The following is a 23,626-nucleotide window of genomic DNA, read 5'->3' as shown; positions in this document are numbered from 1 at the left end:
ATGGAGAAGCTCAACTTCTGTGCATAAACACTGCTCTGCATCATTTAATAAATGATGCTGTCAAAAGTACCACAGAAGTACACCATCAGTTAGCACTGGTTACATTTCTAAATGTTTTTACAGCTGTAATCACACTTAGATGCTTCAATTACCAGTCCATTATTTAAAGCTGATGGGTATACTCGTATACTTTTCAGATATACAAGTGGCATTGTATCTTCAGTATGACTGATTTCAGTGGGATTGTAATTTGTTATGAAAGACCTTCTCTCAGCCCTTCAGACTCGTGTATTCATTGTAAAACTGAGCGTAAGTCCCTGAAGGTAAGTGAGGCTTAGGGCAGGCAGTGGTGGGAGGGGGTCAGTGCCTGTTTCAAGGGTCTCTTACAAGCTGTCCATCACTTCAGTGCTTCTGGCTTTAAGGCATGTCAAGTTAGAAAGCCAAGATTTGTGGCTTGGCCTGCTTTGGATGCTGCTTAATTATGAGTCCCTTTTGATCAGTTATGGAAATAAAGCCATATCCTACACAAGGCTTTTTTAGCGTTGGAGAAACAGGGATGTTGTATGGATCTGTCTAAAGAGCTGTAAGGAGAAGTAAGGAGTAATGTTATCTTATTCATTGTCCAAGAAGAATTATGGTATTTGTTGTCCAAGGAGAAGAAAATTAGGGGTTTTTAAAAATATGTTAGAGGAATATTTTAAGTTGTTAGGACAAGAGTTAAAGGTCTGTGGAATGGGACAGCCTGAGTCTTTTGGAGGCCTCATGACTTGTTTCATCTTCTTCCTTCCTCAGAACTCCCGTTCCATTGCAATTGTTTGAGGCACCTTCTGGGCAGCAGGGAGGAGTCCACACCATAAAAAAGGCTATTTTATTTCAGACTGACAAAAATCCACTACAGTGTCCACCTCATGCACACACAGCAACTAACAAAACCTTTCAGCTTCTCCCTGCCAGTTTCCTCAAGGATCTTTCAACAGCCACGCCTTAGAGCAGGAGAAAAAAATCCCTGAAACACGAATCCCCACCAACTACTCTGCTGGCAGATAGGCAGAAGGAGAAATGGTCTCTTACTTTCATTGAAGCTTTACTTTTTGACTCACTGGTGAGAGTGGGAGTTAGGGAGCAGCACTGTAGTGGCTCTGACAATGTCAGAGGAAAAGAGGGAGTGGGAGATGCTGATACAGCAGAGGAGAAGTCTGTGTGCTTGATAACCAGTTACATTCAGTTAGATTAATATCACAATGCAATTACATTGAAAGAAGATACAGAAGATATTTGTAGCAAATATAAATTTACTCTTTAAAAATAGTGAATAGCCTTCTCAAAGAATGGAAATAATGTAATGTAACATTCATACTAAGCAGTATTGGCATTAGCATTGGCATAGTGGGATTTAGCCAGCTTGAAGAAAGACATCCTGTTACGAACAAAACACACAAGTTCAAACTCCTTCTTTGTTCTGAAGGGAAGTTCTGCAATGTAAGGAAAAAACTGCTTAGAAAAGGAACATGATTAAAAGAAATCATGAATATGGAATGTGCACACTTGCATGTTCTGATGACATGTACTTAAGAAAGAAAAAGGCAGGCAGAGAGAAAGAGACAAACTCACAAAAAAAAATCTGATTCACCCCCTTACTTTGTCCACATGATGAAATGTGAGCATGGAGAAAAAGCCCATGTACACAAAGGACACAACCATCAGTGCTTAGTAATGGGATTATGACACTCGATTTACTCCCTGTCACAGTGAGGTGTCACATAATGTCCCGCTTTCAGGCAGTTTACAGGTGGTTTACAGAACTCTCATCCTCAGGGCATGCCAGCCATGGGCTTGGATACTTCACTGTACTGACACTGGTGTAGCCATCATGGTGCAAACCCTCTGTAGGAACCGAAGTGTTGGTGGGACTGGTGGAGAAATTTCCTGCCTAGGGACAGGAGTGGGTGAGGGGATCAGACATCTCCTCCTTGCCCTTAGTTCAGTTCCTCAAAGCATTGTTTTTCTGCCCCAGGGGTGGAAGGCACTTCCAGCTTTGGGTGCATGGAAGAAGAAAGGTCAAGGAGCTGATCCACAGTTGTAGAGAGTGAACAGCAACAGATGGAAAAGTAGGAGACAAATTAATTTTCCCTTCCCTTTCTGGATGTCTCTCTGGATTTAATTATCTTGGGATTTTGTAGCTGTCAACTGATGAATGCACAGCCTACCAGTGGCTGCTGGCTAATCCACTTTGGGGCTATATTATATTGGTTGAAAATGACTGGATTAGAATAATATTCTGCTGCAGCGTAAAACAATAATGAGAGAATGAGGAAGTTTACAGAAAAAGTATTATTGGTGTCAATAGAAGAAACTGAGAGTCAATTTCTAAGTGGTGGATCTGCGTTTCAGTAACATTAGTGCAGCAATAGAGAGAGTTGGGCTTGTTCATATGAAACTGAGAGTTATATAAAAGGAAAAAAAAGGCAGAAAAATGAGAAAAATAAATAGGATGTATGGTCTTGTGGTTTGGTAGGAAACCAAAGAGAGGCCATTAAATTATGTGTGGTCAGTAGTATCTTGTAAACCCAGATGCAGGACATAAAGAGTGATGAAACAATAACAATTGGAAGAATAGAAATGGAAATTCATAGACCTGTCTAAAGAAATACTAGTGAGCTCCTTTAAATGGGTCCTTGAGGTTTACATAGGTAAGGATACATTTTAAACCATGAGAATTCTTTACCATGGGTGAAGTTTTTATTTAATGATTCATGTTCAAGCAACCCACCACCAAAACCCAGAATGGTGCACCCAACTTAGTGTGTTTTGACACTGTGTCCAGTTCATTGCTCACTCTTGTGAATAAAGGTTTTCTCTTAAAGCGCTGAGAGATTCTCTGTATATGTTAAGGTCTAAGGAAGCTTGTTTTTATAAATATGAATTTTTACTTTTTTGTTCTTAGTGCAACAAACACACAGTGGGGTTTTGGCAGAAGTATGAAAATTGTTTCTGCACCAATGCCATGCTTTTATCATCCTGAATTGTTTCCTTCAAGATATGTCTACATGCCAGTATCACCATCATCTTGTTGAGTATGATGCATTTTCTCTAAGTAATTGGGAAAGAAAGCTATTTTTTCATGCTAATTGTTTGCAAAGTGAGAAATAGGATAGGATAGGATAGGATAGGATAGGATAGGATAGGATAGGATAGGATAGGATAGGATAGGATAGGATAGGATAGGATAGGATAGAATAGAATAGAATAGAATAGAATAGAATAGAATAGAATAGAATAGAATAGAATAGAATAGAATAGAATAGAATAGAATAGAATATTTTCAGTTGGAAAGGAGCCACAGCAATCATCTGGTCTAGCTACCTGACCACTTCAGGATGGGCCAAAAGCTAAAACATGTTATCATTGTCCAAATGTATCTTAATATCTGATTCTGATCATTGATCAACTCTCTAGGAAGGGTTTTCCATTGTCTGTGGAAACTTCAGTGCTTCTAGGAATGATAGGTAAATCATTATTTTGGTATCTTAAGGGAGTAGAAATCAGAGTCCTTGTACTTCCAAAAAGCTCCCTGAACAAACCAAGAGTGATTCAGGAAGTATCAGGAGATCATAAAATACATGTGGTGTCTTTAACAAGGTAAGCCTGATTTCCTGACTGGTTTCTGCCCTGGGAGGAAGTGGTAATCTTCCCCTGCTTCATCCATATTAGTAATTTAACAGATAATTTATGGAAGACCTCTTAGGTGAGAATATCAACAGCTTAATTGCCTGTAATGAGCAACAGCAGATGTAATTGTAAAAGAAACAGCTTCTTGTAGATTCTAGAAATACTACATTTTCTGTCAAATTACACTCTTGAACCCAGATTTCATTTTTATTTTCAAAATATAGTTGTTGATTTACAACAAATTCTTAGAAATACCAAAGAAATGTTGTATTTTGTGTATATTTTAATAGTGGTTTATTTTATCAAAGTGCTTGATTAGGTTTGGTTCCAGAATCTTTCTTTCCTTTACTCCTCTTTCAGTTAACTCGTATTTCCTTTAGTCCTGTTCTCTTTCCTCTGTCTGCTGATTCTCTTCTGCCCACCATTTTTCTCTTACATCACTGTTCTTCAATTTCTACCTTCCATTTTCTGATCTCTTGCAGACTCTGTTTTTTTGGTCAATATGTAAGTAGAAATAATAGCCACCCGTAAACCCCTCTAAATATTTATTGTCCTAAATGGTATTCTTCCAAAACATATACTTATGCTACATATAGAAAACAGATTGCTCTTGTGTTATGACAGGAAGAAAAGTAATATTTTTTAACAGGGCAAGCTTTACAAGAGCTGTCACAGTGCAGTTCTAAACAAGACAACTTTTGATTTTCATATTACAAAGAAAAATACCCATACAGTAATATGGAAAATGGAAGGAAACTTCTAGGAAATTGCTTTTCTTTCTTCTTAATTTCCAAAAGTAAGGGGACAGCTACAGCTGTCAGCCAAATGAGGGGTTTTTCTCCCTACGTTTATGTCTCATGATTGTGGAAGATGCTGTCCATGGGTTATTGCCTTTAGAATCAACCCAAGTTATGACTTTTGAAAAGAAGAAAAAATGTAGTGAAAAGATAAGATAAAAGACCAGATAACCAAGACACTGTGTTGAATCAAGGCAAGAAATAGGTTCTCACTTTATGGCTCATGGAGGTTCAGTAGACAATTCATAACAATCCACTGGAGTCTGAAAGGCCCCAAACAGCAAAGGGCAAAAGAGTGTATTAGCTCTGGCATGCACACAAACAAGTCCAGAATGAATAAAGCTTTTGATTACTTTAGAGGGAATAAGTTACTCAGTATAAAATAATTTATTCAGTATAAAATTCCCCTACATCCAGAGACCCCACAGACACAATGTGAAATAGTGAGGAGCATTCCCAAGAGCTATACTGGGTGTTGGAGCTATGCTCTGGATTTGGAAGGATGTTGGGGACTAATCATTTACACTCAGTAATCAGAAATTCTGTGTTCAGTTATGTGAAGGTCACAAAGCAAGGCTCCAGTTTGCTAACCCTCATGGGAACTTGTAGCAAAAATTCATTGTCTGCACCCAAAGGATGACAGAATTTAATTAATACCCAGTTCATACTACAGAAACTGTTTATACTTCCTCAAAGATTATTTAATTCTTCGCTTTTCTGAAAGCACAGGTAGGAGTGTGCAGGTACAAGTACAGTGACACCTATTTTTAGTTCCCCTCTTCTTTTTTAAAAAAGCTGAAAGATAAATTGGTTCTAGAAAGCACAGAGAGCTGAGGACGTGCTATGGCAAGGCCATGGCAGAAGACACTCAGTAACTGGTCTCTGCTGTGTGTGTGACTTGTTCTGCTCTCAGGGGTGGTAGGTATGGCAGGAGCCAGCCCCTGCCAGCCCAGTGTCTTACAGGATTGGTTTGGTGTTCCTTTGGTGACTGTCTGCATACTGGCAGCTTTCAGGGAGGTACTGGGTCGGGGGAGAAGCAGACACTGTGGTGGCTGCATGGTGATTTCAGATAAACATAGAATCATAGAATAGTTTGGATTGGAAGGGACCTTTAAGCTAACCTAGCCCAAGCCCCAGAGGAGGAGTGCCGGTCTCATGCCAGAAAGGCTTCATGGGGAATCTCCTGCCCCTTAGGGCCCTTGCTCAGGAAGGCTGTGCTTGGTTTGGAAAGAAATTTTTAATGATTTTTATAATGCATGTAAGGCATGTTAGGGCTGCATCCAGACGATCTGTGGAGAACCTTCAGCTCCAGATGAGGTGACGAAAGAGTAGCAGCTGTCAACACTACGTAAGATTTAAACCCTGGTCTCTACAGATATCTTGTATTGAGTTTAGGCAGACACTGGAGTCAAGCAAAGAGTTAAATCTGTAAAATGAAGTATGCACTTTTAAACATCTCATAATTTGCTTGTAACTGCACAAAATACCGCAGGGTGCACGTGAGCACCCCCACATGAAGCTGAATTGCAGCCAGTTAAAATATCCTGCAGCTTTTGCTGATAATCCTGATGAAAGAGAGGCTTATTGTGATAGAAAGAAAATGTAGGAAAGATGTGTAGATAAGTGACCATTCTAAGTCAGTGACCTGGGGGAGGACATGATGCAAGCAACATTATTTGATGAATCATTGAAAGCTGTAAAGGGAAGAGTGGCAAACCGTTTTAGATAACATATATATATAAGTTAATATATCTGATTCTGCTTTGTCACAGAACTGCAGCATAACAACACAGCTAGGTTAGTCAAACCCTGATATAGAGAGGAATGATTAAAATATCCATATAAAAGAGACAAATGTTCTGGAAAACAGATGAAGGATGAATGAAGAGTAAACTTCATTGGACACATCCTTATAAAATTACTCACCAGGGCTCATCTTCACCTGAAAACCTCTTTAATGGAGCATTTATTTTAGATTTAAGATACTAGAAATATTTCTAACTTCTAAGAAGTAGCCAAATGAGTGGACATTTATTTCAGTACTGACTTCACTGTAGCTGTAAATAAATTGCAGACTCTCCTAGGTAAGAGCAGTAGATGGTTTTAAATGATGACTGGTGGAAAAGACAGCAAGCTAACTAAAGTTCTCATGTTTAAATTGGCAACATTATTATCATAAATCCTGTGCTTTCAAAAATAATGTCTGGACTCTCCCTCCCCCCACTTCCATAATTAGATTTATTTTAAAAATCGGGATAATTTTAAATATTGCAATTCTAGATATGCTTGTTTTTCTTAGATGGCCACAGTTTCTGTGAGCAGGGGAAAAAAATCACATTTATGAGTTTTTTTTGGCATCTCACATGTATGGAACAAAATAATCCAGAGGTTCTCGTTTGTCATTTAAAAACATCAAGCATTGGAAGGCATGTGATTAGCTTTTGAAATCTAGCAATAATGTACTATCAAATGTATATAAATACAGATCATCAGAGTAATTTTTTAAAACAACCATGCACAAAATTGACAGATGATATTTTTATTCCAACAGGAGTGTTTATATTCACACAGATTTATCTCAAAATAGTAAGCAGTATACAATAAAACAAATTAATAATTTCAATATGAATAAAGCCTGTAAAGGCCTGTATATTTATGAAGCGTTGGTTATCAAGTCTGTTAATGAGTTATTCTTAGGACAAAAATGGATGTTTAAAGGCTCAATTACAAGATAACGATTCTGACCTATACATAGGTCTGCTATTACAGAGTTTCTTACTGGTTGCTGAAATAAGTTGAATATTCTCTTGATATGAGAAGGAGAAAAAAATATACTCTTAAATCTGCACTATTTGCCTTTCAGGAAGTTTCCCTGATAGGAGACAGCACCAGGTAGCAAGACACAAATATGGACTTTGACTCTAGACCTGAAATTTCTGGAAAATGTAGTTTAGAAATCAGAAACAAAAAAACCTACAAAACAAAAAACCCCAGGGTATTTCTTTATTTTATCGATGATTATTTGTAATTAGTGAAATGACAAAGTTTTTTGTTTTCCAGTTACTGAAACTACAACATTTTGTATTTGCAGTTAGTGAAAATGCAAGATTTTTGTGTGGTTACACGCAGTGATGCTGTTCTGGCCTGGGGGCAATCCCAGAGGCAATCCCAATGTATTTCTTCTGATGACAGAAATGCATGTAAGCATTTATCGGAGAGATTATGAGCAATACCTTTGAAAGGAGTGAGATGAGTTGCTAAAGGAGATTCACATGATTAAGCTGTATCACCAGTGAAGTACTGACAAATGAAAAAAGAGGTAAGCTCATCCATGTTGTGGTCAAGCCAGTGGGAAGTGAGTAATCTCCACACTGCTCTAAGTAGAGACAAGGAAATTTTCTTTCAGTATGTGGCAATGAAGCCAGACCATGGATGGATGGAGATGAGGCAGGGTAAGTGGAAACCTCACGATACCTTAGAGCTCCAAATGTTGATGTCTGGCTTGATTGGAAGAGAGAACTGTTGTCACATTTTATTTGTCAATTAATGCTCTTCCCTGCTGTATTTCTCTTGCTTATTCTTACTAAGGCATGCTATCTTCTGACAATGAAAAGTGCATCTCTGGAGGATTACCTGAGGAAGGACCCTGCAACTCTAAACTCACAATCTCTCTACATACAATATTGGCATAAAACCAATATCTAGTAAGGGGACAGCTGCAGTGGTGAAAAACCTACAGCAGGACCTGGTAGACTTTTCTCTTTGGCAATTAAAGGGTAGAAAGGTTTCTGTCACAATTCTGCTAGGAAGCAACCTTCCCTTGACAGAAGCATTGATAGAAGAGTGCCATGCTCCCTATCCCAGATTTGGCACTGTGGCCACTTTGGCCTTACACTGGGCTGCTGCCCTGGGGACAAACACTCTGTGGGTCTCACTGTGTCTGAACCAAGGGGAATATGCTGCTTACCTCAATGAGATTTCAAGATTTCTCCCTGCAATGCAAACTGTAATTCGTGTTTGAAATCTACAGTGATGCAATTTCACTGGGACAGAACATCAGGCCAAACACGCAGGAGAGGTACAGCTTTAGTCTTCTCAGGCTGATTATCAATGCTGACTGGTTTTAACTGAGAAGCTGTAAAGCATTTTGCCCCTGATGGAGTAAGGTTACAATAGAGAAGATCAGTTAGGAAGCAAAAACTGCTTAACAATGTGCAGCTTCCCTTGTAATAATGACAAAAATTGCAGCACTCAATAGGCAGGCAAAACCAAATTATTATATCACAGAAAACTATTCAGTCCCTTAGCTTTTGAAAGATGATTTTAAAGGTTAAGTGTAATCTAAACCCACTGTGATATCTTTTGTAGTCATCTTTCAAAACTATAGATAACTAAAAATGTGTTTGCCTATCTGGACATGTCTGAGGATGTAATAAGAAATAGGAATAAGTCACAGCAAAAATTACTTATGAGTCCTGATTTTTCCTTTTATTTTATTATATGTAGTTGTAGGCCTAGCGAGTTGCTGATTATAGATTAAGTTACTAGTCTAAAATTATTTTATCTTGAGTGCAGTAGAAATCTTGCTAATCTCAATATTTAGTTTGCATTCATTTGGTATAAGGCTAACATGTTATGTTCATTCCATATAACATGCCTGTTTATTCATAGTATTTCTCTTTTTTTGCAACCATATGTTATAGCTAACTCACATTCCTTTTTACCTGCCTAACCTTCTTCTGCAGACAGTTTTTCAAAGTAATAGAGTCAATGAAGTAAGATATCGGTTCATGAAGAAGAAAGAATCTAAAATTATATTAATTCCAGTGCTACAAAGCCAGTAAAGCTTCAGTTTTCAAGAGGGAGTTTGTTAGAAAGTCTGTAAATTCCACATCATGCTGCTATAAAGACGTGTACTGTACCTCTGCTTGAACAGTGACTCTCAGCTTGGATGAGACAAGTAAACAGAAATTTTCAAACCAGCATTTACCTGTAAATATGCAACACCTGAAGCAACTGAGCATGGACAACTTATGTGTTACTTTTTCATCTAATTAGGAGTTCACTAAAGTGGTGGAGGCTTAACAGGCTTGGGGATTACAGGAAGACTTATAGCTTGAGAAAGTGGAACATATTCCAGGTAATGAGATGGAAAAGAGAGGAAAGAAAAAGAGAGAGAGAAACAGAGAAGGAACTGAGACGAAAACCAGTAGTGATCAAAGATGTGAGCAGATGCTCTTTTGTGTAATAACAAATGAAAGAAGAACTAAGAGAGCAGTGGACATGTCAATTACTGTCTGAGACCCGATTCAAACCTTGACTGTGGTGCAGGTTTTACTGCCATTAAGTGGTGCTGTGCAGGACACCATGCCAGATGCACATGCCAAAAGCATAATCTCTTACCAGATGATTTTGGTACCCTTCTGCTGAATCAAACCTCAAAGACCAGATGACTGAGAGCACATCTCAGCATCAGAAGCTCACTGAAGGACATCCTGAGCCTGAAAAACCTATGGCATCAGAGAGTGGGTTTGGTAGTGTCTCGGAAAGAAGGGACATCTTAGACCTGGGAAGCAGGTGGGTAAATGAAATCATGTTTAAGGAACACTCTTATTTGAAATAGATTTCAGGAAAGACTTCATGTGTGAAGGCATGGTAACACGTGCAAAATATTAAAGACTAATAGTATGTGCATATACTTAATGTGTACAGTTATTAAGAACATGTGTAAATTGTGTGTAAGATCCTGATCAGATACAAGATACTTATCTTTGTGTGCTTTTTTTTTTTTAAATTTTTCTTCTTTTAGTTCTTTTCCTCTTTCTTTTGTAACCCCATATGCTCTGAGTGTTTCCCCTAAGAAAAGTTTTTCTGCAGTTCGTAGTGATATATGGGGCCTTCCTCTACAACTGCATGGAGCAACAGTGCCAGAGAGTGGCTGCCTGGGATAAATGCAGCTGGATTTGCCTTGCAGTTAAGCCTTTGGGACTTACAGCAAGCACACACAGAATCATACACTGAGCTGGAAGGGAACCACAAGGATCATTGAAGTCCACCTCCTGGTCCAGTGGTTGATCTGAGCAGTACAGAAAGAAGAGAAAGGCAAGTAAAGTGGCCTATTGCAGAGTAATTATCTCTGTTGTCTGCATTCCCTAGAAATTTCATAGGACTTATTCTGATTTTGAATGCTATTCTTGGAAAAATGCTAGAGAAGACGATGTGAGCTGTGACCAACAGTTCCTTTCCCCTTTGGTCCTGCTTGCTCATACTTCCATTTACAGAGCTGTACAGACTGTAACCTGTTCCTATACTGTGGGGATTGCTCCTCCTGCTTGGGCAGAGTTCCCTGTTCATTAAACCCCGAAGCTCAGGTCAGACAAACAGCACTGTGTCCCTTGTGGCACATCCTGGAATAAATGGGACCGATGCCTGGGCCAGTGACTCTCATTCCATCATTTTCATTTTTAAAGAGATGCACACCTAAGTTGCCCTTAGGTACCTGTACCCTCCTGTTGACTAAGCTTTCAGATTCACAGCCTGACCAGTGACTTCTGAAGGTCACCTGGATTCTCCTCCCTAGGTGAAGGAAAAGGCTCTCCAGTTGGAGTGGGGGTAAATGCATTTGTGATGGATTGGGAAAGCTGAAGCTCAATAGGGTTTTGAAATATTTTACCAGGAGCCACTTTATCAAAAGGCTGTGGGGGGATGTGGGAGGGGTGTGGGGACCAGCAGCAGTGTGTGTAGGTGACCTTTCCTTTGGCAGGTTTTGGGATGTGAATGTTGAGCTTTGTCAGCAGAAGATCAGTGGGTGAGAAAGTGAATTACTGAATTTTTAATTGACTATATCCCCTGCTATGCCAATTGTTTTGGATGAGTAATAAACAAGAATTGTGTACTAGAAGGCCATTCAGCAAATGGTTTCAACCCAGATTCACCAATGCTTTTGGATTTAGGAATATTACCTTGCATCCAGGAAGTATTTTAGCATTATTAAGGTGGTATTTGTTTAAAGTAATTCAACGGGCTTTGTATGTTTTGCACATAAAGTAATCAGGTGAATCTCTGAATACTAATGTGAGAATTAAGCATTTTAATATTCTACAGAGTATTTTTCTTAAGTCACTGAATTATTAAGCTTCATTAAATCTTCTTATCCTCAGCCTAAGTTTTCAGGAATAGTCAAACTGATATGTGAAGGTAAGAAAATATATCATTTCCCCAACAGTCCAGGATCTTCAAATCAATTTGCTGAAGATAACATGGAGTGAGGGTCAAAAACAGAGAAAATTTTTGCCCTCAGAAGATGCTAAAATCTAGTCTAGTTTCTGTTGATGAAACTTCTTGGGTTTGCATGAAGAATACTCACTAGTTCACAGTAGCAAGTGAGGTGTGCTAGCCTGACAGTCACTTAGGAGACGATGTGAGTTGTATTCCCACTTCCCTGGGGTTTGTGAGAAAACAGGCACGAGGGGTCTGTAGGGGAAACCTGTAACAACAAAGAGTTGTGATGCGGAGCCCCTCGCTCCTCCTAATCTCCCTGGCCGGTGACTGCCCAGCTCCTGCACACACGGGGGAGGCAGCCTGACCCTCCGCGCCGGTTCCGGACCTGCACCCGGCTCCGTGCGCGAGTGCGGGGCAAAGGGAGCAGCCCAGGGGCAGCTCCCAGGTGCTGCGCTCCTATAGCCAGCGGCCACGGCAGGGGCCGCTCTGCACGTCCCAGGGGCGCCGGGGCCCCTGAGCGCATCCCGGCCCGACGGGACGGGGCGGCCCCGCACCCTCCGCTTCCCGAGCCCCGCAGCGCCCCCTGCCCGGCCCCGCAGCGCCGCCGCGGGGTGGCGCTGTGACCCCGCGGGACCGGCCGGGGCCGCGCTCCGGACAGATCCCCGGGACACATCCCCGGGGCAGCTCTCCGGAGCACATCCCCGGGGCAGCGCTCCAGGCAGATCCCGAGACACATCCCCGGGCAGCTCTCGGACAGATCTCCGGGGCACATCCCGGGGCCGCGCTCCGGACAGATGCCCGGGACACATCGCCGGGGCAGTGCTCCGGATACATCTCCGGGGCACAGCTCAGGGGCAGCTCTCCGGAGACATCCCCGGAGCAGCTCTCCGGGGCACATCCCCGGGTTACATCCCCAGGGCACATCCCCGCGGCATCCGCCCGCTGCCGCGGTTCGGGCCTGCCGCCGCCGTCGGCATCGCCCGGCCCTGCTGCCCGCCTCGTCCCGCCCCGGCCGCAGGGAAGATCTTTGCGTACCCTGCTGCCACCGCATCCCCACGACTCTCGTGAGGGACACAAGACACTTCGTTTCTAAAACGTTTCCAAAACCAGAAAAAAAGGTTCACAGATGGAGGGTGGTGGTGGGGCGGCATCGTGAATGACCTTTTGGTGTTGGTGGAAGAGTTTGGGAGGCAGCTGTGGGTAAGGTTACGAGGCTGCTGGAGACAGGGTTCTGCAAAAGCGAAAAATAGAATCAAAGAGTCAGGGAATATTCTGACTTGATCCATAAGGATCCTCAAAGTCCAGCTCACGGACCAGCACAGGACAGCCCCAAGAATCACACCATGAGTCTGGGATTCCTGTGATTCTGTGAAACATGGCCTCATCTTACAAAAAAATACTTAAAAAATAGTGGGGATGAAGAACAAAAAAACCTCTTTATGTTGGGTCAGGAAGAAAAAAAATGAGAAGGAATAACTGATATTTAAATACAAGGAAATGAGTGTGAAGGGAAGACTCGGCATTTTTAAAGGACAAATTGTCTGCAGTTGAGTATTGAAGGCAGTGTAGCCGAGTGGACTGCAGGAGAGCTGGCTGCCTCCGAGAGCCAGAGTGCTGATTATTAAAGAATAAAACTGAGGAATGCGGAGGGAAAGAGCCAAACCGATCCGCAGCAGAGGAATCGGAATTGGCGGTGGAATGGGAAGTCTCGGCCGCCTTCGTCGCTACTGGAGGACTCGCTCTGAGCCCCCCTTCTCCAGCATGGCCCTTCTCTGTCCCGCTTCGCTTCCCCTTCCCCTCACAGGGACTGGCTTGGGGTCTCTGCGTGATGCCTGGACAGGACCCTGTTCTTGTGGGCTGGGTGGTGACGACAAGGTGCGGGCAGCCTTTACCGTGGGAGTCCAACCATGACCTGCGATTTCACACTGCACCTCTTCAACCACGGCAGCCTGGCTGGCCTTTAAAAAATCCTTTGTCTTCTCCGTCAGGATAGATACTTTACGATGAAGTTCTGTGTTCAGCCTCTTTTGCTTGCTTGTCACTGCCTGCTTTCCTTTCAGCCTTTCCTGGTGTGTGTTTAGCCGATTCTCTTTGAGAGATGCCTAGAGCCATCTGTGCTGACTGTTGCTACACGTATATGAATGTATGTGTAGGAGAGGGCAGAGGTGCACGAGTTTTTCCGTATCTGTGTAACTCCCTACAGCCCACAGACTTGTACCGGAGTGCTATTTAAGCGTGCATATGCATGCAGATCTGCGCCTCCGGACAGGCACACATTGTGTAGTAGACCGGAATAGATAATTCCACAGAATGCAGGAATAAACGCAGCAGCTCAGAATTCAGTGAGGGAGAAAAATAGAGGAAAAAAAAAAAAAAAAAAAAAAAAAGAGAGAGAAAGAAATTAGAGAAAAAAACCCAACAAACAAACAAATAAAGAACAGAAAGCTTTGCTTCACTGTTGTTTTCTGAACATAAAGTGAGGTTTTGTCCCACCGATTAATTTCTCTAGGAGCAGCAAACTGAGTATCCTAGGCTAGTGTTAAAAGCCAAGCGTATCTGTTTCTCAAAGGAGGAAGCGTATTTTCTTACTGCCGAAAATGATATCAAATTTGGTGGCAGGCATTGGTGTCCAGCGAGGTCAAACGGATCAAGAAGTAGTCTGGACACACATCGCCTTTTAGGATACGGAGCTGCCAGCAAGTGGAGATTAACGCCTGTCTCTGTTTGTTTAGAAAGAAAGGGAAAAAAAAAAAAAAGAAAGAAAGAAAAAAAAAGTAGAAAAGTTTAACAGTTTCTTTTGAGAAGTCCGTACATTGCAAATCCAGCCGCGTTACCATGCTAGAGGAAATGAAAAAATGCTTCGGTTTGAGAGGACGAGTCCTTTATTTCCCTTATTGGATACGTTTCATGTGTTTTCCCCGACACTCCGGCTTAAGGACATGCCTTTTGAAACACAAACACACGCACAGCTCGCACACGCACACACAGATAAGATATGTATTGGATCCTGACACATGCGGGGTGGAGGGAAGAGCGGGAGAGAGAGAGAGAGAAAGGGAGAGAGAGAGAGAGAGAGAGAGAAAGAGAGATCCTCCTACCTGGAGCCACAGATTGCAAGATACGTAGTGTTACCTGGGGAAGTCAGAACAAGTAAAAACAGATTGAACTTCAGGGCTCTGTGAGGCAGTTGATCAAGATCAGTGCTTGCTCATTCTCTCCCTCAGACTGTCTGTCTTGGGGTTTTGTTTTACTGTTTTGAGCAGCCCTTTCCGTTTTTTCTTCCTCTTTAGCTTTAATACCGGAGCCGGTTTCGGTCACCATGGTTCTGGGAAGAGCTGTCTATCTGCGCGGAGTTGACTTTTTACAGCTCGGCCGGCTTTGCTCCTGGGTAGCTTCAGCAATGCTCTTGACTGGGATTTAATCGACAAGATCAGTTCGGCTTTTTGTGCAATTTTTATGGCTCAGTCCATTTTCTAGATCATGCACAGAAACTTTCGGAAGTGGATTTTCTACGTGTTTCTATGCTTTGGAGTCATCTATGTCAAATTAGGGTAAGTCCTTCTGCACGACAAATCTCCTTGGCTTTTTGGGTCACGTTAGTGCGGAGTTGGGAGCAAAATACTGCAGAGGAGGAAAAAAAAAAAAAAAAAGGAAAAGCAAAGAGAGAAAAGATGTGGTTATTTCTCTCTCCGCCCCCGGGTGTCCAAGCGCCGGCAGCCCCCCGAAGCAGGGCCGTGGGTCTCCCCCGGTGCCGGGCCATGCCCAGCGGCGGGGCGCTCCGCCCGCCCAGAGCCTGCAGGGAGCCGGTCGCGGGTGATGACGGATCCTTTTATTTTGTACTGCTTAAGCGAACTTAAATATTATCTCTGGCTTACAGTACCCTCAGAGGAAAAAAAAAAAGAAAAGAAAAAGAAAAGGCAGCCTGACAGAGTTAACTCAGGCGCTGCTGCTGGGACAATAGAGCAGAGCTGAGGTATTAGGCGAAAGGGGCGGGAGGAGGGGAATCCCTACTCTGAACCTGCGCTCAGGGATTTGGTTTATGCAGGCCTAGACACAATTTGCGTTTCTATCCATCACACGGACGTGTTGAAATTAACTTGACAACTGGTCCGGCTACCTCTGCTCTGGTGCTCCCGGGAAGCCAAGCGGGCTCAGGCGAAGGGACCGGCCCGGGGCCCTGCAGGGTGCGGCGGGGGCTCCCGGGGAGCCCGCTGTTTGCTCCTCGGTGTTTGATCAGCGCAATCGAGAGCACGCGGTTATTTTGGTTGCCAAGTTTCGCCCTCTTTCCCTCTGCCTCTCCCCCCAGTGCCTGTATGCCCTTATTAATATTGCTCGTCGCAGTAGGCTGACTTGAGTTGAATTTCCACATTCCTGAGCCCCAGCCGAGTCCTTACCTGTCGAACTACAAACCCTTTAAAGATCCTGTCTTTGCATAGCTGCTGGATTTTTTTTATTTATTTATTTTTTATGATCAAGAATACATAAGGTGAGTTGCAATCCAAAAAGCGCTCGCTTCCCACCTTGAAATCAATACGTGGAAGAGGACGGGGAAGCCAAAGGGCCGCTCCCAAAGGCAGGAGAATGGAGCCAGTTCCCCAGAGCGACGGGCAGGCTGGAGCCCGGCCGGGGCAGCGGGGCGGGAGGGCGGCGGGGAGCGAGGAGCGGCCCGGCCCTGCCCGCCGGGGCCCGGCGCCGCGGGCGCTGCTCCGCTCCGCGCACGGTGCGCGGCGGGAGCAGCCCCGTGCCCGTGTCAGCAGCGCGGGCAGCGGCGGGAGGAGGGGGCGACGAGAGGGAGGGATTCTTCAAGAGGGAGCGCGCCAGAGCCGAGGATTAAGGTTAAACAGCGGGGGGAGGAATTAAACTAGGCTCCTCAGGGCTGGGAAAGGGATCGGCAGGCTCTGTGTACCACACCGGGAGCTGTCGCAGCTGCGGGCAGCAAGGGCTGTCCCATTTGCAGGATGCCGGCGAGCCCCGCCGGCTGCTTCCTGGAGGGTTCCCAACGGGTTGCTCGGCGGGCACCAGCCGAATCGCATCCCTTTGTGTTTGCTTATTTAGGTATTTTTGGCACGGCTCTCGGCCCGCCCCTGCAGCCGCAGGTGCCGCCGCGGTGGCCGGCGGAGCTCGGCGCTGCCCCGCAGGGGATCCGCGGAGGATGCGCGGATGCGGAGGGGCACGGAAGACGCCCTCTGCCCCCTGCCCTGTCCCGGTGGGGAGCCCGCGTCCACCCCTGCCCGGTTGAGCCGTGCCCGGGGGTAGCTCCAAATCCTGCCCGCTGGAGACAGGTCCTTTCAGTGCTGTAACCTTTGCGGGGCTAAGAAACCTGCGCCGCCCTTTGTCGCAGCCGGGGTCGGTAGCGATGGGCTCTGTCCCCCTCTAGGCTCGGATTGCCGGGAGTTTAGATGTGTGGTGAATTTGTTGAGGCTGTGTATCCATAAATGAACCGATGACAGGGTACACAATCTACTTCAATAGTGTGAGGACTTAGTACAGCACACCCCTCACAGAGATACAGGCGAGCTCAAGGAAAACGCTTTGCAAAAATAAGGGCAGCGTACAGCTATTGCTTTTGCTGCGGAGGAGGGGAACAGAGGATTGGGCACATGTTGCAATCTGGCAGGCAGATCTCTCTTCGAAATTGATTTTGGCTATTTTAGAATGGGATTCAGAGCAAAAATCACAAGAATGCTGTCGGACTGAGCCTGGAAGTGAAACCGAGCGGACATCAGGAACAGTAAAAGCCTTTGCGGAAACCCTATCAGATCCATCACCATGCCTGTAATGCGATGAGGATACTTCACTTTCTCTGAACAATAGGAGAGAAATTTGCTCTGGGATCCAGGGCTACTTCTAGGCTAGGCATGTGGGATGCAATTATTTCCTATTTCATCAGCCACTGGAACTACCATTTTGTTGAAACCATATCCTTTGGGAGTAATGATGCCTTTTCTGGTGAGCTCTTTGCTTTGAAAGGGGGGAGGTGAGGTGGATAAAATGTCTTCTAGGGCATTCGGTTGATTTTCAGCAGGAAGCAGAGAGCGTTCGTGTCAGCCACGACAAGGAGGGGAGGCTTGGCAGGTTGTTTGTTGTTATTTTGTTTTGTTTTTCTTGCTGCTGAGCATGTCTTCATGTCTTAATAAAACGTGCTAAAGCTCCACTTTCGGTGGCAAACATGACACCGAGGGGAGAGAAAATAACGCAATACATAAGCTGTTGGACGGGCCGGGATGACATGGCAGGGTCCCATAAAGAAGCCACTATCTCCTCCAGTTAGGAGAAGAGAGCAAGGTCCCGCTCAGGTAGTCCTTTCCTCTCGGGGATCTTCCGTTGTTCCCGGTTCTATTTCCGGTCCCGCAGTTTGCTGGAGAAGCAGGGGTGAGGTGAAGCATCCCTCAATATTTCTGTCGATGACGTTTCCAGGCACGGAAGCCATAAAGCATCTGCAGCCCTGCTGGCTTCATGTAACCCCCCGCGATAATAGGTCACATCAAATATTGACCTCAGGCAGGACTGAAACAGAAATATTTCCTGCCAAGATCACAGAGCATTCGGATACCGTTTAATTAATAGATATGTCAGAAATCAAAAATGACAGCAGTACCCCAGATGTAAATCACAGCGGCAGCTCTGCGTATGAGTGATGTGTCTTTCGGAAAGATGAGGTAGCGGACAATACCCGGATCAGAGATCTGGGGGCAAACCGCACCCTTTTCCTCTTTATTCTGGAGGAAAAGAAGAGTGACAGCCGGGCAGCTCCAAAGGGAGACGGGAAGAGCCCCTTTTCCCGCGGGGAGAAGGTCACTGTGATGTTAGAGGGATGCGGGCGGCGGGAGCTGGCGCTACCCAAAGGAACAACGAAAGGTGTCGGCACCCATTTGGGAGGCGGCAGGAACGCTTCCTTCGTGCCCATCCGAGCTGAGCCCGCAAAGGGCTACGGACGTCGGGGACCCCGGCCCATTTTGAGAAGGCCGGAGCACACCGCGCCCTCTCGGGACTCCCAGGGATGCTGCCGCGGGGGAACGTGAGAGCCGGTCCCACTCGCCTCCCCCACGGCGAGGTTCGCCTTGGCTTTGCGGGGTTCGCAGTAAAGGCCAACGAAATCCCGCTGCCCTCGCCGTCCCCGGGGCTGTCCAGCCGCGGGGAGCCCGCCCGGGTCGGCCCTGTCCCCCCGGACCCCGGCAGGCAGCGGCCGCAGCTCAGCCTCGACGGCGGCAGCACGTGGAGCGCCGGGAGCCGCGGCGAGGCCCCGGGAGGAGACCGCGCGATCCACGCCCGGAGCGCCGGGCCCGGGGCTGCCTGGCGGGGCCATCCGCTCCCCGGCCCCTCCACGGGCACCTGCCCGAGTGCTGCAGCCACCGCCCTCCCTGTTCTCCCGTCGGCCGGACACCGCTCATTCGGAGACTCATTGTTGCCTTCTTTTCCCGGGCACTGGACTTGCAGCTCGCTGAGATACAAGAAACGCGCGGTGCCGCCCAGAAAGGAGCCGGTGTGTTCCCCGCCTGGCGCACCTTCCCGGCTTCCCACGTGCCCTTCTGTCGGACCCTCCACAGGCTTGTGGTAAAAAAGGAACCGCGGATGGGAATAGATACATAATAGGGAAGAAAAAAAAAAAGGCGCGAATAGTTTATTAGTGCCTTCCCGACTATAGTGTCGGCAACTATTTCAGAGTAATTCCGCCCCATTTTGTCCAAAATACAGGTGTTTGTGGAAGAAGGAGCGACAGATGCTGAAGTGCTCATATTAGACGTTACCGACAATACCTCTCTTCCAGTGTGACATTTTATTGAAGGGAATGTTTTCATCTTCAATCAAGAAAATGAGTGTGGTTCTCGCTGCCCCGGCTGACATACATATAGAAACCATTTGGATGGAATTTACAAGGTTATTCTCATCATCGTCATAATCGTCATCCTCCACCTCCTCCTCATCATTCATCATCAGCAATTTTTCGATATAATAACCGGCCCGTGGTTTTAGAATAAAAATTAACTCTCCGGAAAAAACCCTGCATGGTTTGGTTCCTTTATACAACTTTTCTTCCCTAACACAACACATCTGTGGATAAAGTCATTTTCGACCTGAAAATTGTGGAAATTGGCAAACCAATCTTCGTTTCAGGTGGAGTGGGTCAAACTTTGCCAGCACAAGTCCGAAGTTTTCCAGTGCCAACATTCACTCTGCATTTTTGCACTTCGCTCTCCCCCTCCTTTTCCCCCCAGGCATATCTTTAAAAGCAGACGCACATTTAAAATACCCGTCCGAAGCGGAACAAATGCTAGAAATAAAACATTCAAAGTGGCTACTCGTTCTCCTGGTTTCACGTTCAGCAGAGTTGTCCCAGCCACATGTCTAACAGGGGAAAGGGCACAACAGGAGATAATACATCTCTGGTTCTTTCACTGTACATAGACGTGCATGCACACCTACAGAAGTACAAATACGTTCATTTAAGAATCTTAAATAATTATAAATAAGACTGTTCTGGGATGTAAATAATCGTTGAAAGGCTTAAGCTTCTGTCTCGTGTTAACTGAGATCAGAGTTTCTCGAAAGGACCTTGACTGCCCCAGCGTCTGTGCTGAACTTGCAGATGAAAGTGTTTAATGCAACCCAACCCCGAGAAGATTTTTATCGCATATTGAGCGGCGTACAACGTTTCCCCACCAATTCTGCATTTCCCATTCCATCTGAGGGAATATTTCGTTGTGTCGTTGAGACAGCTGCACCCACGTTCCGGGACTGGTTAACTGGAGGAGGTGTTACCAGGGTGTTTGGTAGAGCTCTTAGCCAAGACATCTTCTTCAGTCATTAGGCAATTAACCTGAGACGGGCATTTACAGACCGAGGACACATCGGAGCCTGATTCTTGCTCACTTCAGCTGCATTTCGATTTAAGTGTTTTTCGGTGGCCATTTCTTTTTCGGGGTTCGTTTTAAACCCCCAGCCCCGGTATCCGCAGCTCACGTATTTCACCATCGCTCTCAGCACTTCCGAAATCAAGGACAGACGCCCAACAATGCAGAGGAAGAGCGACCGTCTCCTGCACTCCTGGGGCTGCTCGGGGCGAAGGGCTCCCGAAGGGCCGAGCATCTCTGCCGCGGGGCGCGGCGGTGCCAAGGGGCAGGAGTCTCTCGGCTCAGGGGGAAGGCGGGGGAGAGGCAACTAACCTGCCGGGAAACTTCGGGCTTCCATCTTCTCGGGAGGGAGAGAAGGAGAGGGAAGAGCGAAGAAGAAACCTCCTCCTGCGGGGTTGGAGAGAGGTGTGGGGAGCCGGCAGCCGCCGGCAGCCGCCCCCCGCTGGCTCCCTGCAGCGTCTGTTCCACACTAGTCCTTTCCCTTCCCTGCTCTCACGCGAAACTAAATCTCGCCAGGAAGCTACGAGTGTGCATGTCTTTATTTCTCACTCAGTAAGGCTATGACTACACATACGTCCCTTTTTTTTTTTTTTTTTTTGACGTTGCTCGTGAAATCGAAGCCTAATTTTTAACATCGTGGGGACGGCAACAGCCAAACCCCCGCCGAGGCTGGAGGGAAGGCGGAACCCCTCGGTGGAACCGGGACAGCTGGCCACAATAAAGCGATTAACCAAGAGTGGAGTTCAGTCTCTTGCAAGGCGAGCCAAGGGTGCCACGGCAGACGCAGGGAGCTCTCAGCTCACCGAGCCCTGGGGGGAGTTAAAAATGCCCCACGGAGCGCGAAGGGAGCGCTTGCCGGGCGAGGGGTACGGAGAGGGCTCAGCCAGCGAGTACGGATTCATTGCAGCCCGGGCTAGATCAGTGTCCTTCCATTGTCATCCTCCCCCTAAAAAAAAAAAAAGAAAAAAAAAAAGGGAGAGGGAGAGAAAAAAAGTAGGCGGATTGCAGTGACTGACTGCCCAATGGCAGCCCTGGGTCTCAGGAGAGTTACAGAGAGAGGGAGAGAGAGAGAGAGAGGCACTTTCTGCCATCCAAATCCCTTAAACCATCCTCATTCCAACACGAGAACCCACTGTAACAACTTCCAACCACTGAGACATGACAGGCAGGAGCCCAGAGGCAGCAGCAGCAGCGAGAGCAGCAGCAGCAGCAACAGCACACACTCTGCACAGGGAGCAGCATTAGCACCAGGGGAATACTACACACAACAATACAAACAAACAAACAAACAGACAAAGCCCCCCCAAGCCCAAGGGACTGGATTCCAACTAAGATTCAAGCCACAGCTGACACCAAAAAGGGTGGGGAATTACGACCAGGGGGGGCCAGAAAGGAATAACCAAGGAAGCGAACTCAAGAGTGTAAACGGGATTCAGCCATGATCCTTTTTTCATCTCGCAGTGTGTTACTCTCAGTGTATTACCCTCAGATTTTCCTCATCCTTACCAGTGGGAGTTACCTGTAAGTGATCCAGATTTTTTTTTTTTCCGAAATACTGTTTTTTGCAATGCCCCCGCTAGCAGCTACCTAAGGGCAATGCGCAGAGCGAGCAGAGGGAGCCGGGAGAAGCCAGCACGGGCGGCAGCTCCGTGCGGTGCGTGGTGGTGAGGATGGTGGTGGTGGTGGCGGCGGAGGAGGAGGAGATGCTGTGCTGGTGGCGGTGCTGGCGCCGCTGGTCGGACCCCGCCGGGGGAAGGGACGCACCGCCAGGTAACTCCCGGGGCTGCCCCGCCGGCGAGGCCGGGGCCCGGCGTGCCCGCAGCGGGGGCGGCGCACCTGGGAGGGCGGCGGGGCAACGGGACGCGGAGCGGCCGGCGTCTCCCCTGGGGACTCCGACCCCGACTCCTCCTCCTGCCAAACCGGAGATGGGCATCGCTTCGCGCCCGTCGGGGGAAGGCTGTTTGTGTGCGGAGATCCCGGGGAGCGCGGGGCTGCCGCAGCCGGCTGCGAGCGCCCAGCCCGGGCCGCCCGCGGAGAGCCCCCGCCGCCGAGGCGCTCGCCGGCCGGCTGCTCTCGCTCCGGAGGGATCTCCAGTCCCGCAGTCAGAGCTGGCTCCAGGACCTTTTCCTTGTGAGGAAGGGGGTGGAGGTAGGGGTGGGGGAAATGAGAGTCGGTGGGTGGGACTGCGAGGAATTTCGGTCTCTTTTTTTAATATCTATATCTGTATCTATCGTTGCGATGGTAAGAAGCGGCTGGGCTAGTCCGTAAGGGCTGCGGAGAGAATGTCCGCCGTCGTTCTCCTGCAGGTCCCCCGGCAGGTCTCTGTGCCCGCCGGCCGCCGCGTTAGGGTGGCGGGGGTGGCGGGCCGGGGTCCCCGCGCCGGCCGGAGGGGAGCCGGGCCGGGCCGGGACTGCAGCCGGAGTCCAGAGGGGCTGCCGGAGCTGTCAAGGGCTTCTGTTCTCCTGCGCTCCGGAGGAGACCTGACCGCGCCGCGGGGCAGCCGTGCGGAGAGGAGGGCGCTGGGGCGGCAGGTACCCGGCGGAGGGAGCCGCTTTAAAATCGGGGAGCCTTCTCCCTCCCTTGAGCATCCCCCCAGCCCCGGGCAAGAGTGTCCGTGCCGGAACGCGGGGATCGGGCCCGGGGGAGCTTTGGGGTGGTTCGGAGCCTGCCCAGGCTGCGGCAGAGGGGTTCACCCCTGTCGGCGATGGGGAACCCCGCCCGGGCATCCCCGGCCCCGCATTTATCTCGGCTGCTGGGGCCGGATGGATTTCCCTACTCTCCCACCCCCATGCCGACCTCAGTTTTTTGTGCCCCGACGGATGCGAATTTGATGTCCTATCCCTGAACTGTATGTGTATATATATACATACATACATACATACATATATATATATATATATATGTGGGGTTTTTTCTCTGTATGCGCGCACAGGAGCACATGCACATAAACAAGCAAGTGTGCGTGTGTTCCTCTCTGTTGTGTGTCGGTCTGTTTTCTGTGGGCTATGGAAAAAACATACCCCACTGCTATGGGAGAAAAGTAGGAATAAACACACCCATAAAAAGAAACGGAAAGCCTATTTCTGC

The 23,626-nt window shown here is 47.0% G+C and overlaps 1 protein-coding gene across 7 annotated transcripts in view; it reads left to right on the top strand.

The window, feature by feature from the left end:
* Positions 1-13,096: 13,096 nt before the first annotated feature.
* WNT7B (Wnt family member 7B) overlaps positions 13,097-23,626 on the top strand; it is a 91,973-nt gene continuing 81,443 nt past the window's right edge. The window contains exons 1-2 of one of the 7 annotated variants that reach the window (XM_063395296.1): positions 13,097-15,238; positions 19,383-22,687. In XM_063395296.1, the coding sequence (XP_063251366.1) occupies positions 22,210-22,687 (478 nt within the window). In that variant the 5' untranslated portion in view covers positions 13,097-15,238; positions 19,383-22,209. The other 6 variants (XM_063395297.1, XM_063395299.1, XM_063395301.1 and 3 more) reach the window with 6 other exon arrangements.

Source organism: Prinia subflava, chromosome 4 (genome assembly GCF_021018805.1).
Source record: "Prinia subflava isolate CZ2003 ecotype Zambia chromosome 4, Cam_Psub_1.2, whole genome shotgun sequence".
Lineage (NCBI taxonomy): Eukaryota > Metazoa > Chordata > Aves > Passeriformes > Cisticolidae > Prinia > Prinia subflava.
Note: the sequence above shows the minus strand (reverse complement) of the source record. Positions and strands in the feature narration are given on the sequence as shown.